The sequence below is a fragment of the Callospermophilus lateralis genome, chromosome 15, assembly GCF_048772815.1.
Source record: "Callospermophilus lateralis isolate mCalLat2 chromosome 15, mCalLat2.hap1, whole genome shotgun sequence".
Lineage (NCBI taxonomy): Eukaryota > Metazoa > Chordata > Mammalia > Rodentia > Sciuridae > Callospermophilus > Callospermophilus lateralis.
This window is the reverse complement of record NC_135319.1, coordinates 41406999-41419158: the sequence shown is the minus strand read 5'-3', so window position 1 is coordinate 41419158 and position 12160 is coordinate 41406999. Positions and strand designations below refer to the sequence as shown.

The following is a 12160-nucleotide window of genomic DNA, read 5'->3' as shown; positions in this document are numbered from 1 at the left end:
CTTTCTGTATTCTCCCATCATAACCTCAATTTTGATGGAGGATACTTTCTGTAATCTTAAATCCATAACAGGATCTAGACAACCTGACAAAACAGGAAACCTGTATAGTAAGTCATATATTTACATCTCAGGCAAGTTTTATGACTACATAAATAACATTTAAAAATAAAGACGTAGCTTCCCTTCTTATTCCCAGACTATTTTGGTGGCTGTTCTTGGTTGGGAGCTATCCCACACCTAAGGCAGGAAGATGGTGGCCGCAAAGAAGATGAAAAAGTCCCTGGATTTGATGAATTCTAGGTTCCAGCTTGTTATGAAAAGTGGAAAGTATGCTCTGGGGTACAAGCAGACTCTTAAGGTGATCAGACAGTGCAAAGCAAAATTGGTCATCCTCACCAACTGCCCAGCTTTGAGAAAATCTGAAATAAAGTACTGTGCCATGTTAGTCAAAACTGGTGTCCACCATTACAGTAGCAATAATAATGAATTGGGCACAGCATGCAAAAAGTACTAGAATATGCATACTGGCTATCCTCAAACCAAGTGGATATCATTACAAATCTGCCAGAACAGACTGGTGAAGATAAAGCCATGTAAAATTTTTTAATAAAACTTGCAGCCAGGTGCAGTGGGGTATGCCTGTAACCCCAGTGACTTAGGAGGCTGAGGCAGAAGAATCACAAGTTCAAAGCCAGCCTCAGCAACTTAGCAAGACCCTATATTAAAATAAAAAATAAAAAGGGCTGGGGATGTGGATCAGTGGTGAAGCACCCCTGGGTTCAACCCTCAGTACCAAAAACAAAAACAAAATTTTGCCAAAAACATATAACAACCAAAAGCTTGCCAGAGCTTGCTTTAAAAAAAAAAGTGTGTATATATACACACACACACATACACATACATACATACACACAACCACACACATTTAATAATAATAAACACCACTTACATTAGAAACTTTTGATAGGATAGCTATCCCCAAACCTCACAATCACCCTGCCAGGCAGATATCATTTCTATTCTCCCTTTTATAGATGAGAAAACTGAATCAGAGAAAGTTGGTAACTTGCTTCATCAATGTACTAAAACTGGAATTGGAATTCAAATTTGGGTCTTACTCCTCCTAAGCTCAAATAATCAAGTGGCCTGTAGAAAACAGTTTTCTCATTAGAGAATAGACTGCAACAGGGAATAAAAATGAAGAACTAAAAGTTCAGACACATATATGTTATTCAGAAAAAATGCACCTGATTTAAAGATTAATCTCCAAAACAACTTAATAGGTCATATTCCCATCTTTCTTTAATATTTGAGATTCTGAATGTTATGAAGGGAAGTTTATTGTTTCACAATCATTTTCACTTAATACATCTAATTAGAGCATCATAATGTAACAGTGGCAGAATGAGATGGGTATCATTAGTTCCTAGGTCACAAAAGAATTCCTTTAGATTCCTCACTCTAAAGATACTTGTCTTAATCTAAAACTCAAAGATAAAACCCTCTTTTCCAATAATTGGCAAAGATAGATGCAAAAATGGAGAACTGGAAGCAATACTCAGGAATTTTGTATGAGTTCAATATTTCATAAGATACTTACCAAATTTCATAAGCATAAAACCTTAGATATGGAAAGACTCCTCAGTTACCTAGGTTAGCCATTATGTTAAGCTAAATTGTGAAAACCTGCAATGTAGCAGCAAAGGGATCACCAAGCCTCTGGCTGAATCCCCTAAGTAACAGAAAATTTATTATTTTACAAAGCTACCTACTTCGTCTTCAAATAGTTTTGTTTAATAGTTAAGTTCTCATACCAAGTTGAATTATTTCTCTAATTTCCATTCACTGGTGCTGATACCATGTTGTAAGACTCCCTAATACAGCAGGTGAGGTGGTGCATGCCTATAATCCCAGTTGAGGAAGGAGGATTGCAAATTTAATGCCATCCTCAGCAATTTAGCTAGACCTTAAGCAATTTAACAAGAAGTTATCTCAAAAAAAACAAAAAACAAAACAAAAAACAGGGATGGTAAAGCTGGGTTCAATTCCCAGTACCAAAACAACAACAGGGTTCCATCTCTAGTAATGCAAAAAAAAAAAAAAAAGCCTCTGCTTTTACCTCCCCCACAAGTCCTTATGCCAGGTTACCCTTATTGGTACAAGAACTTTGAGCAAGTCCCTGTGACCATGGCTAATTTTAGAATGCATGGTAGGTTGGCCAGGCCCACTGAAAACCAGCAGTCAGGAGGGAATGGTCTGACCAATGCTAAACAGTAAATCTGACCTCCCCCTTCTGCACTTCCACAGAACCTGCATGTAGCTCCCAACAATGCTGAGCTTTACTCGGACCTTCAGGATGGTAAGAATCAGAACTCTCCAGTTATTCAATCACTTTTAAGATCTAAGCTTTGGCAATTATTAAAAAACTTTTAGAAAAAACACCCTCTAGCTAGGCATGGCGGTGTTCTCCTATAATGCCAGCTACTCAGAAGGCTGAGGCAGGAGGATCCAAAGTTCAAGGCCAGCCAATTTAGTGTGACCCAGTCTCAAAATGAAAATAAAAAGGGCTGGGAATGTAACACAGTGGTAGAGCAGCTCCTGGGTACAATCCCGAGTACTGAAAAGAAAAAAAAAAGTCACTACTAGATAGTAAATTAGCATCCTAAGTATTTGAGAAACCAATGAACGAAAATTAATGACATTTAATCGGAAAAGGATCAATGACTCCATGTTTTTTATTGCAATCTAAATATTCCCCAGAAATTCCTAATCTGCTAAAATCTGCTTTACAATATCAAAAAAGGAAAAAAATTAGAAAATTAGAAAAATTGGAACAAAATATATAATTAGGAGGTTAATAGTACATATGCTTGGTTTTAGAGGAATTTTATATATTCATTTGATTGATTGATTCTATAGAATCCTTCTGTACATTTTTACAAAAAATTTTCTCCAAAAGAAAATTAAACATTTATGACTGGAGTTAGTTGTAGTAAGGAACTGGATGTGAGTGCTTGACTTCTCTTTGTGCCTTCAACGTTCTGCAGATAATTCTGTCTTCTCTTAAGTCCATCCAAAATGACTGAATTATTAGATGCCAGGCTCTGTGTCCTAGATGTATTAAAAATAACACAATTTTATTTCCTTCAAAAGGGACCTGGAATTGTAATGAAGGCATTATATTTTCATTTGTTATATTGAAGCAGTACATTAACATTAAAGTACACTTACCAAATAAGTTAATCTTTAAAAACTTAGTATTCTTGGTGGCTGGGGATATAGCTCAGTTGGTAGAGTGCTTGCCTAGCATTCACAAGTTTTCCTGGGTTCAATCCCCAGCACCACCACCAAAAACAAACAGAACTAAAAACTTAGTATTCTTGGGCTGGGGTAGTGGCTCAGAATTCCCCTAGCATATTTGGGGCCCTGGGTTCGATCATCAGCACCACATAAAACAATAAATAAATAAAATAAAGGTATTGTGTCCAACTACAACTAAAAAATAAATTTAAAAAACCAGTATTCTTTATATTTTAAAGGCTTCATGGTAGCACCTCAGTTATACTGCTTTCAAAGAAGTTCACATTTTCTATACATCTGATCTCAGATCCATTATCAATCCAATATCAAGTATATGCTAGTCAGAAACAATAAGTTCCCTGAAAAACTCTTCTATATATCTAAAGTGGCCAATATCTCCACATCCCTGACTTGTTTTTGAGAAGTCATAAAAGGAAAAAGCCAACCATTATATTTTTCATATTGACAAAATTGTTTTCTTAGGATCTGTAAGTTACATTCCTTATCTAACACATATGCCTTGCTTCAGCTATGTCACATTACCATTTTTGTTTTTGTTTCATTTAGTTTTTAGTGTTGGGGATCAAATTCAGGGCCTCTTTGTACAGTAAGCACTCCCTCTACCACTGAGCCACACCCCCAGTCTCACTGTTATCTTTGCTTTTAACATTCCCCCTTTCCCAAATTGCTCCTCTCCATCTAGAGATATTGATGCATGGGCTGGGGATGTGGCTCAAGCGGTAGTGCGCTGGCCTGGCATGTGTGCAGCCCGGGTTCTTCAGCACCACATACAAACAAAGATGTTGTGCCCGCCGATAACTAAAAAATAAATATTAAAAAAAAAACTCTCTCTCTCTCTCTCTCTCTCTCTCTCTCTCTCTCTCTCTTAAAAAAAAAAAAGATGCAGCTGGAGGCCTGGGGTTGCACTCAGTGGTAAAGCGCTTGCCTAGCAAGTGTGAGGCACTGGGATCAAACCTCAGCATCACATAAAAATAAACAAAGGTATCGTATCCATCTACAAACTTGAAGAGAGAGAGAGATAGAGAGAGGAAAAAAAAAAAGATACAGCTGGATGCAGTGGTGCACATCTGTAATCCCAGCTACTTGGGGAGGCTGAGGCAGGAGGATCATAAATTCAAGGTCAGCCTCGGCAATTTAGCAGAATGTATCTCAATTTAGCAGAATGTGTCTCAAAATGAAAAATAAATAAAAAGGGCTCAGCGGTAGAGCCCCTCTGGGTTCCCCAATAACACAAAAATGAAACAAAAATGTAAGATACACATGTCAAAAATGTACCCTCCAGCCAGGTACAGTGACACACATCTATAATCCCAGGTACTCGGAAAACTGAGGCAGGAGGATCCCAAGTTTGAGGCCAATCTCAGCAACTTAGAAAGATATTAGCAACTTAAGGAGATACTGTCTCAAAAATGAATGAATGAATAAACATGACGGAGGAAATAGCTCAAGTGGTAAAGTGCCTCTGGATCAATCTCCAGTACCACCACCCCACCAAAAAAAAATATTGGTTCAAATTAAAAATGAACTCTATCCTGTCAGGTGCAGCAGTACATGCCTGTAATCCTAGTGAGTTGGGAGGCTGATGCAGAAGGATCATAAGCTCAAGGATAGCTTTGTGAACTTAGTGAAACTCTGTCTCTAGAATGGCTTGGGGTGTAGCTCAGTGTAGAGCATGCCTGGTTCAATCCCCAGTACTAAAAAGAAGAAAAAAAAACAAAGAACTCTATCTTATTCTATGAGATCCCACTGTGACATTAAACAATTTATTCACTAAGGCTGGTGGACTTATATCAGGAGTCTCTCACCAAGCAATTCACTATGCCCTTGATTTTAATAACTCCTGTGGCATAGTAGCTAATCAAACACTTTCACATGTGCTTACCGTGGAGAATCTATTCCACTATCTCCAGCCATGCTATGGTTTTCTGTTCCTTCCAAGAGACGGTGTTCATGCTGGATATCCTGAGCCAATACTGGTATATGTGAAGCATTGAAAAGTTCTAACTTTTGTGTGAAATGTTCTCCCATTTCCTGATTCTGAGGACTCTGACTCACAGATTTCTTTACTGTGTCACCAACAGAGTCTTGTAGGATTTCAGCCTCAATATTGAGTTTCCTTGTACTATAGTAATCAAATAAACTTCCAGCTGCAGGTGGTGGTGAGGCCTGTTCATATTTAGTAACACTGGGTTCTTCTTCATTGTTGAAATCAAACTGGGTATGGATTTCAGCAGAGAGATTCTGGTTTTGTCTTTCATCTGGGTTTATAAGCAACCCAGTAGGCTTATACCATTCATTTCTTCTATGTGCCTGAAGCTCAAACCTATCCATTTTGCTGTTACGCTCAGTCAGCGATCTCTCAGTCACTTGTCGTCTTTCCAACTGATTCCACTTGTTTCTATCTAAAAAGGAATATTGAGTGCGGCCAGGTAGCATTTGACACAAGCCATCATTCTCAGGAAAGTCATCCTCCTCTAGATATAATGAACTGCAAGCCCCATCGTGATCCTCTACTTCGTCCTGATACAAGGCCTGGTCATCATCAAAAAGCCCTTCATTTTCTAGATTTGCAGTCTTTGCCTCCTGGACAAATGCCTTTCTCATTAGATATTCTGAATCTCTATCTTGTGTCTCAGATTGTCTCAAATAGTTTGGACCAAATGGGTAATCCAAGAGGCCAAGGTTTTGAAACTGGTGTATTGTTTTATCAACTAATCTATTAGCAGAGGATGTTGGTCCTGCTGAGGAGGAACCTCGTGATGGCAGGATATGCCATGTTTCTTTGGTCTCCCCTAACTTGTCAAAGTGTGAATGACTTTCTCCCAAGACTTCAGAGATGACTTTATTTTCACCACCATGCGCATCATATCTCAACATGCTTTCCCTAAAGGAGTAGCACTGACTGTCATTTTGCAAAACACTACATTGAGGGGAATTTAAGAGGTCAGCTCTGAAGTCATCACTGACAGATTGGACAGTAGAATTTGTCACATAAATGGATTCTGCTTTCAATTTATCATGACATTGTTCAGGATATGGCTGTTGGGTTTCACCATCAAAGATTCTTGAGGAATCTGAAAGCCTTGACTTTTGGAAAGGCTTTTCCTTTGGTCCAATCTGATTGGGTTTCATACCATTGCTCTTTTGAGTGTTGTACCCTTTGGTCTCTCTTCGGAGAGACAAGCCCTGGAAAGGATTACTGATTCGCTTCTTGTAAATCACGTGGGAATCTAGCACTGTTGGATTTTCACCAAGTGATTTCTGAACTTCCACTTCATTGGGGCTTTTAATTCTGGGGCCAGGCTGGGTGGCAGGAAGCTTGGGGTACCTCTCCAGTCTAACACTTTCTGGCTGAAGATCACTCCCCCAACTCCGGACTTTGTGTCTCTGCCTATGAGAATGGCCCCGCCTGCGAGTCTTCTTGACAGACCGACTGGGCCTTTTCTTAACTCCCTCTTTGGAAGGATACTTAAGCCTGGCGGTCAGCATGTCAGTGGAAGTGCCCTGGCTATTATATTTTTTCTGTTCTTCGCATTTTTGCATTAGGACTGTATGTTTGATTAAGTTGTCAACAGTCAGAATGGGATTAATTCTCTTGATTATTTCATGTTCTATGTCTCGTGGGATATTGTCCAAGTTGTCCTCATCTCGGACAGGCCATTCTTCAGGTGGGAACTGGGCAGAGAAACTGCTATGCTCTGTTTTGGGCTTTTCCTTTCTAGATATGCTGCGCCACAAAACACTAAAGCCAAATTTCTTGCCTTTTTCTTTGTCTTTGTATGGTAAAAGTTTAGGGCTCTCACGGATATGATTCTCTTCAGATGCTGAAATTGTCTGATTCTGAACGAAAGGCGTGGATTCCCCAAGACTTTTCTGGTCTTTTCTAATCATATCTGCAGCAGTTGGTGGTTCCTCAACACCCTGACTGCATGTGTCAGGGAAACACTGGCAAGACCGACAATGGGAAACAGGGACAGCATTCTCTTTGGTGGACTCTGCACCGTTCTCCATGCTCACCAGATAGGTCACAGAAGTGGGCACTAGGTGACTTTCATCTGATAGGAGGACTCTCTTATTTTCCTGAGCTGTTGCATTTGTGATGAAGTAAGTCTCAGGAGTAACTATGAAATATCCTTCTCCAGTGTGATAAATCTTCCTTTCTTTAATCAGAGTTCCCAGAGTGGTATAGAGAACATCTTGAGATGGAATTGCAATACCTAAAACAAACAAGCATTTTACAGATTTTGAACAAGGAACATTATAAGGAGTAAAATTAGCAACTTAGAAATAATCATACAGCTGGGCATGGTAGTGCATACCTGTAAGGCTGGACAGGCTGAGGCAGATGGATCACGAGTTCAAGGCCAGCCTCAACAGCTAAGAAAGGCCCTAAACAACTCAGTGAGACCCAAACTCAAAAATAAAAATGGCTGGGGGCTGGGGATGTGGCTCAAGCGGTAGCGCGCTCGCCTGGCATGCATGCAGCCGGCCTGGATTCGATCCTCAGCACCACATACAAACAAAGATGTTGTGTCCGCCGAAAAACTGAAAAATAAATATTTAAAAAAAAAAAATGGCTGGGGATGTGGCTCAATAGTAAAGTGAGTACCAATCCACAGTATCAATTTAAAAAAAAATGACCTCATATTTGCTTTGCTTGATGAACTCAGGGTTAATTATAACACAATTAATATATTCAATTAAAATGCCAAAGAAGCAAAAATGACATAATTTAACTGAATAACATCAATATAATTTGATCCCTGAAAAGATACATTAATGATTGAATAGAGAAAAACATCTGAATTTACTCAAAGTACAAATCCATTTTAAATTTAAACTTTTTGAGGGCTGGGAGTGTGGCTCAGTGATAGAGTGCTTGCTTTGGATGCATGAGGCCCTGGATTCGAGCTGAGCACATTAAAAAAATAATATTTGAGGAAACCATTTTTTGGGGGGCAACAGGGGTGCCAGAGACTGAATTCAGGGGCACTTGACCACTGAGCTACATCTCCAACCCTATTTTGTATTTAGAGACAGGGTCTCACTAAGTTGCTTAGCACCTCACTTTTGCTGAGGCTGGCTTTGAACTCAAGATCCTCCTGCCTCAGCTTCCCAAGCCACTGGGATTACAAGGGTGTGCCACTGCACCTGCTTGGAAAGCATTCTTTTTTTTAAATATTTATTTATTTTTTAGTTGTAGGTGGACACAATACCTTTTTTTTTAATACGGGGCTGAGGATTGAATCCAGTACATTACACGTGCTAGGTGAGCTCTCTACCACTGAGCTACAACCCCAGCCCAACCTTTTTTTTCTTTTTTTATTTTGTTTTTGTGGTGCTGGGGATTGAACCCAGGGTTTTGTGCATATGAGGCAAGCACTCTACCAACTGAGCTATATCCCCAAAGCATATATTCCCCGAAAGCATTCTTTTTTAAAAACATTTTTTAGTTGTACATGAACAGTATGCCTTTATCTTATTTATTTTTATGTGGTACTGAGGATCGAACCCAGTGCCTCACACTTTCTAGGCAAGTGCTGCTCCACCACTGAGCCACAACCCCAGCCCCTGGAAAGCATTATTTTTTTTATTTTTAATTTTTATTTTTTTTAGTTGTTGACAGACCTTTATTTTATTTATTTATATGTGGTGCTCCGAATCGAACCCAGTGCCTCACACATGCCAGGCAAGTGTGCTACTGCTGAGCCACAGCCCTAGTCCTGGAAGGCATTCTTGATGAGCAAACATGGGAATTTTTAAAAATCATAGCCTCATGTCTTTAACTTTTTTTTTCCTTTGGTACTGAGGATTGAACTTAAGGGCACTCGACCACTGAGCCACAACCCCAACCCTGGTTTATATTTTATTTAGAGACAGGGTCTGAGTTGCTTAGCACCTTGCTAAATAGCTGAGGCTGGTTTTGAACTCAAGATCCTCCTGCCTCTGCATCCCAAGGCACTGGGATTACAGATGGGTGCTACCAGGCCCCAGCTTCATGACTCCAATTTTTGTAAGGGAAAAAAAAATTTTTGTAAGGTACAAGGAGAATGTATAGAATGTTCCCATTTATATTATAAAATGTTATATATTTATTTAAGTGCAATTTATAAAGTCATATGTAATAACTATAAACAAAGCAGTTGTCATCTCTGAGAATAGGAATGGAAAAAATGAAAGGTGGGGGAGATACACTTTTTTCGTTGACTCCTTTCTAGAGTTTGATTTATTTACTGTCATAACCATTTACTTTAAAAAAAATGCATCTAGAAAGTAAAAGAAATTCCCTCATCAAATTTGTTGATGCAGGACTTTTTCTAGCAGAGTTTTCATATAAGATTCTATAGAAGAAGAAAAAAAGGATATCACCTAGTTTACTTATGTGTTTATGATTAGTTATAAATAGAAACTTAACAGATGCAAATTCAGAAAAGTTCATCACCTTACCTGGATGATGTTTCATCAAGTGCTCCAGAAGTGATTCCTGTGTTACTAAGATCTGCGCTGCATTCATATCAGATATAGCACAGCAAAGAACTTCAGCCAATGGAACAAACTGAGACTGAACTATTGGATTCATTTGCACTGGAAAGACATCACCTAAATTGGAAATCAAAAAGAGGAGGGTAGGTGATAAGTATGACACAGTAAAAAGTGTTTGGACTTAGTGAACCAAGAATAGTTACAAAGAGAGTTGTGGAATTGTTAGAAATTCTTTCTTTCATCAATCTTTACTCAGAATCTGTTGACATGACATGTACAATCATAGTCCTATGAAAGAAAAAGATTTACATCATGGTCTCTGCTTTTCAGATGTTTGTAGTATCTGTCACTAACTTATGAGCAAGAAACAGTAAGCTGCCACAGGAAGGCAAAATGTCTATTAAAATTCAGGAGGTCAGACATGCTTATATAGAAGTTCACATCTTACAAAGCATATTTCACATGCTGGAGTGTGACTTAGTGGTAGAGCATTTGCCTAGCATGTGCAAGGCCCTAAGTTTCATCCCTAGCTCCATAAAACAAAACAAAAATTTACTGGGCACAGTGGCACCCACTTGTAATCCCAGAGTCTGGAGGCTGAGGCAGGAAAATCTCAAGTTCAAGGCCAGCCTCAGTAATTTAGGGAGGTCTTAAGCAACACAGGGAGACTTTGTCTCAAAATAAAAAATAAAAAGGGCTGGGGATGAGGCTCAATGGTAAAGCACCACTGAGTTCAATCCCCAGTACCAAAAAATTAAAAATAAATAAATAAAAATTTTAAAAGTCTAAAAGCAAGTAAAGTGACAGAGAATGATCTTCTGACTCCTAATTTGGCATTCTTTTTTGGGGGTGGGGGTACTGGGGATTGAACTCAGGTGCACTTGACCACTGAGCCATATCCCTAGCCCTATTTTGTATTAGAGACAGGGTCTTGAGTTGCTTAGTGCCTCACTAAATTGCTGAGGCTGGCTTTGAACTCATGATCCTCCTGCCTCTGCCTCTCGAACCACTGTGGTTATAGGCGTTTGCCATAGTGCCTGGCTTCCTTTCTTTATTTTTGTAAATTTCTTTCTTTCTTTCTTTCTTTCTTTTTAGTTGTAGATGGACACAATATCTTTGTTTATTAATTTATTTTTATGTGATGCTGAAGGTTGAGCCCAGGACCTCATACATGTAAGGCAAGTGCTCTACCACTGAGCTACAGCCCCAGCCCTAATTTGGTATATTTTCACCATTCCACACCTTCCTAATGGAGGTGATCAGGAAGATATTTTTGTTTTTTGGTTTGGTTTTGGTATTGGGGATGGAACCCAGGATTTACTACTGAGATACATCCCAGCCCCCTTTTTTTTTTCTCTTTAAGATAGGTTCTCCCTAAGTTGTTAAGTTACCAAGACTGGCCTCAAACTTGAGGTCCTCTTGCCTCAACTTCCCAAGTTGCTGGAATTACAGGCTTGTATCACCACTCCTAGCTAATCAGGAAGATCTGAAACAGAAAAGGGCCAAAGTATTTTTTCAATTATCAAGAAGACATGGAGAAAAACCATGGAAGAAGAAAGCCCAAGGCACATAAGACTGACTATCCTGCTGAACACATGGTGCATACCTGTGATCCCAGTGACTCAGGAGGCTGAGGCAGGAGGATTGGAAGTTTGGGTCAGACTCAGCAATTTAGCAAGGCTCTAAGCAACTTAGTGAGACCCTGTATTCAGATTCTACTGGACAGTTACCAATGTCAGACTTCTTTAATAAAGAAGAGACAAGGAACACATCACTAAGAGACTATATGCATTTAAGAGAGTACAAATAAAAACATACAAAAGAAAGAAGACACAGTAATGAGGTTAGAAGGGAGAACTCAGAATGAGGGAAAAAGAGCTTCAAAATGAATAGTAAAGTGGGAAGCAGAGGCCTGCTTGAGCTCAGGGGTTCCAAGTCAGCCTGGGAAACATAGGGGGGACCCTATCTCACAAAAGAGGGGTGGGCTAGGGGCATAGCTCAGTGGTACAGTGCTTGCCTAGGATGTTTGAGGGTTTATATGCCAAATCCCCCACCACCACCACACACACACACACACACACACACACACACACACAGAGTCAAGTCAAAAGCTTGGTTGAAGGAGAATGACTATTGGTTTGACTATCTCTGACTTTCAAGAAAATTGTTTCAATAAAGCAGGACATGGTGGCACACACCTATAATCCCAGTGCCTCAGGATGCCAAGGCAGGAAGATTTCAAGTTTGAGGTCAGCTTCAGCTACTTAGCAAGACCCTGACTCAAAAAAAAAAAATTTTTTTTTGAAGGGCTGAAGGTGTAGCCTGGTGGTAGAGCACTGTGGTTTCGATCCCCAGT

General features: G+C 39.5%; 1 protein-coding gene and 1 pseudogene across 1 annotated transcript in view; one reads left to right on the top strand and one right to left on the bottom strand.

Moving 5' to 3' along the window:
• The first annotated feature begins 250 nt into the window (after positions 1-250).
• Positions 251-597, top strand: LOC143381047 (large ribosomal subunit protein eL30 pseudogene; annotated as a pseudogene).
• A 2366-nt stretch (positions 598-2963) lies between these two features.
• Stox1 (storkhead box 1) overlaps positions 2964-12160 on the bottom strand; it is a 56739-nt gene continuing 47542 nt past the window's right edge. The window contains exons 2-4 of the mRNA XM_076835148.1: positions 9769-9921; positions 5204-7538; positions 2964-3111 (exon numbers count right to left, since the gene is read on the bottom strand). Coding sequence (XP_076691263.1) covers positions 2964-3111; positions 5204-7538; positions 9769-9921 — 2636 coding nt within the window. The remainder of the gene's footprint in view (positions 3112-5203; positions 7539-9768; positions 9922-12160) is intronic.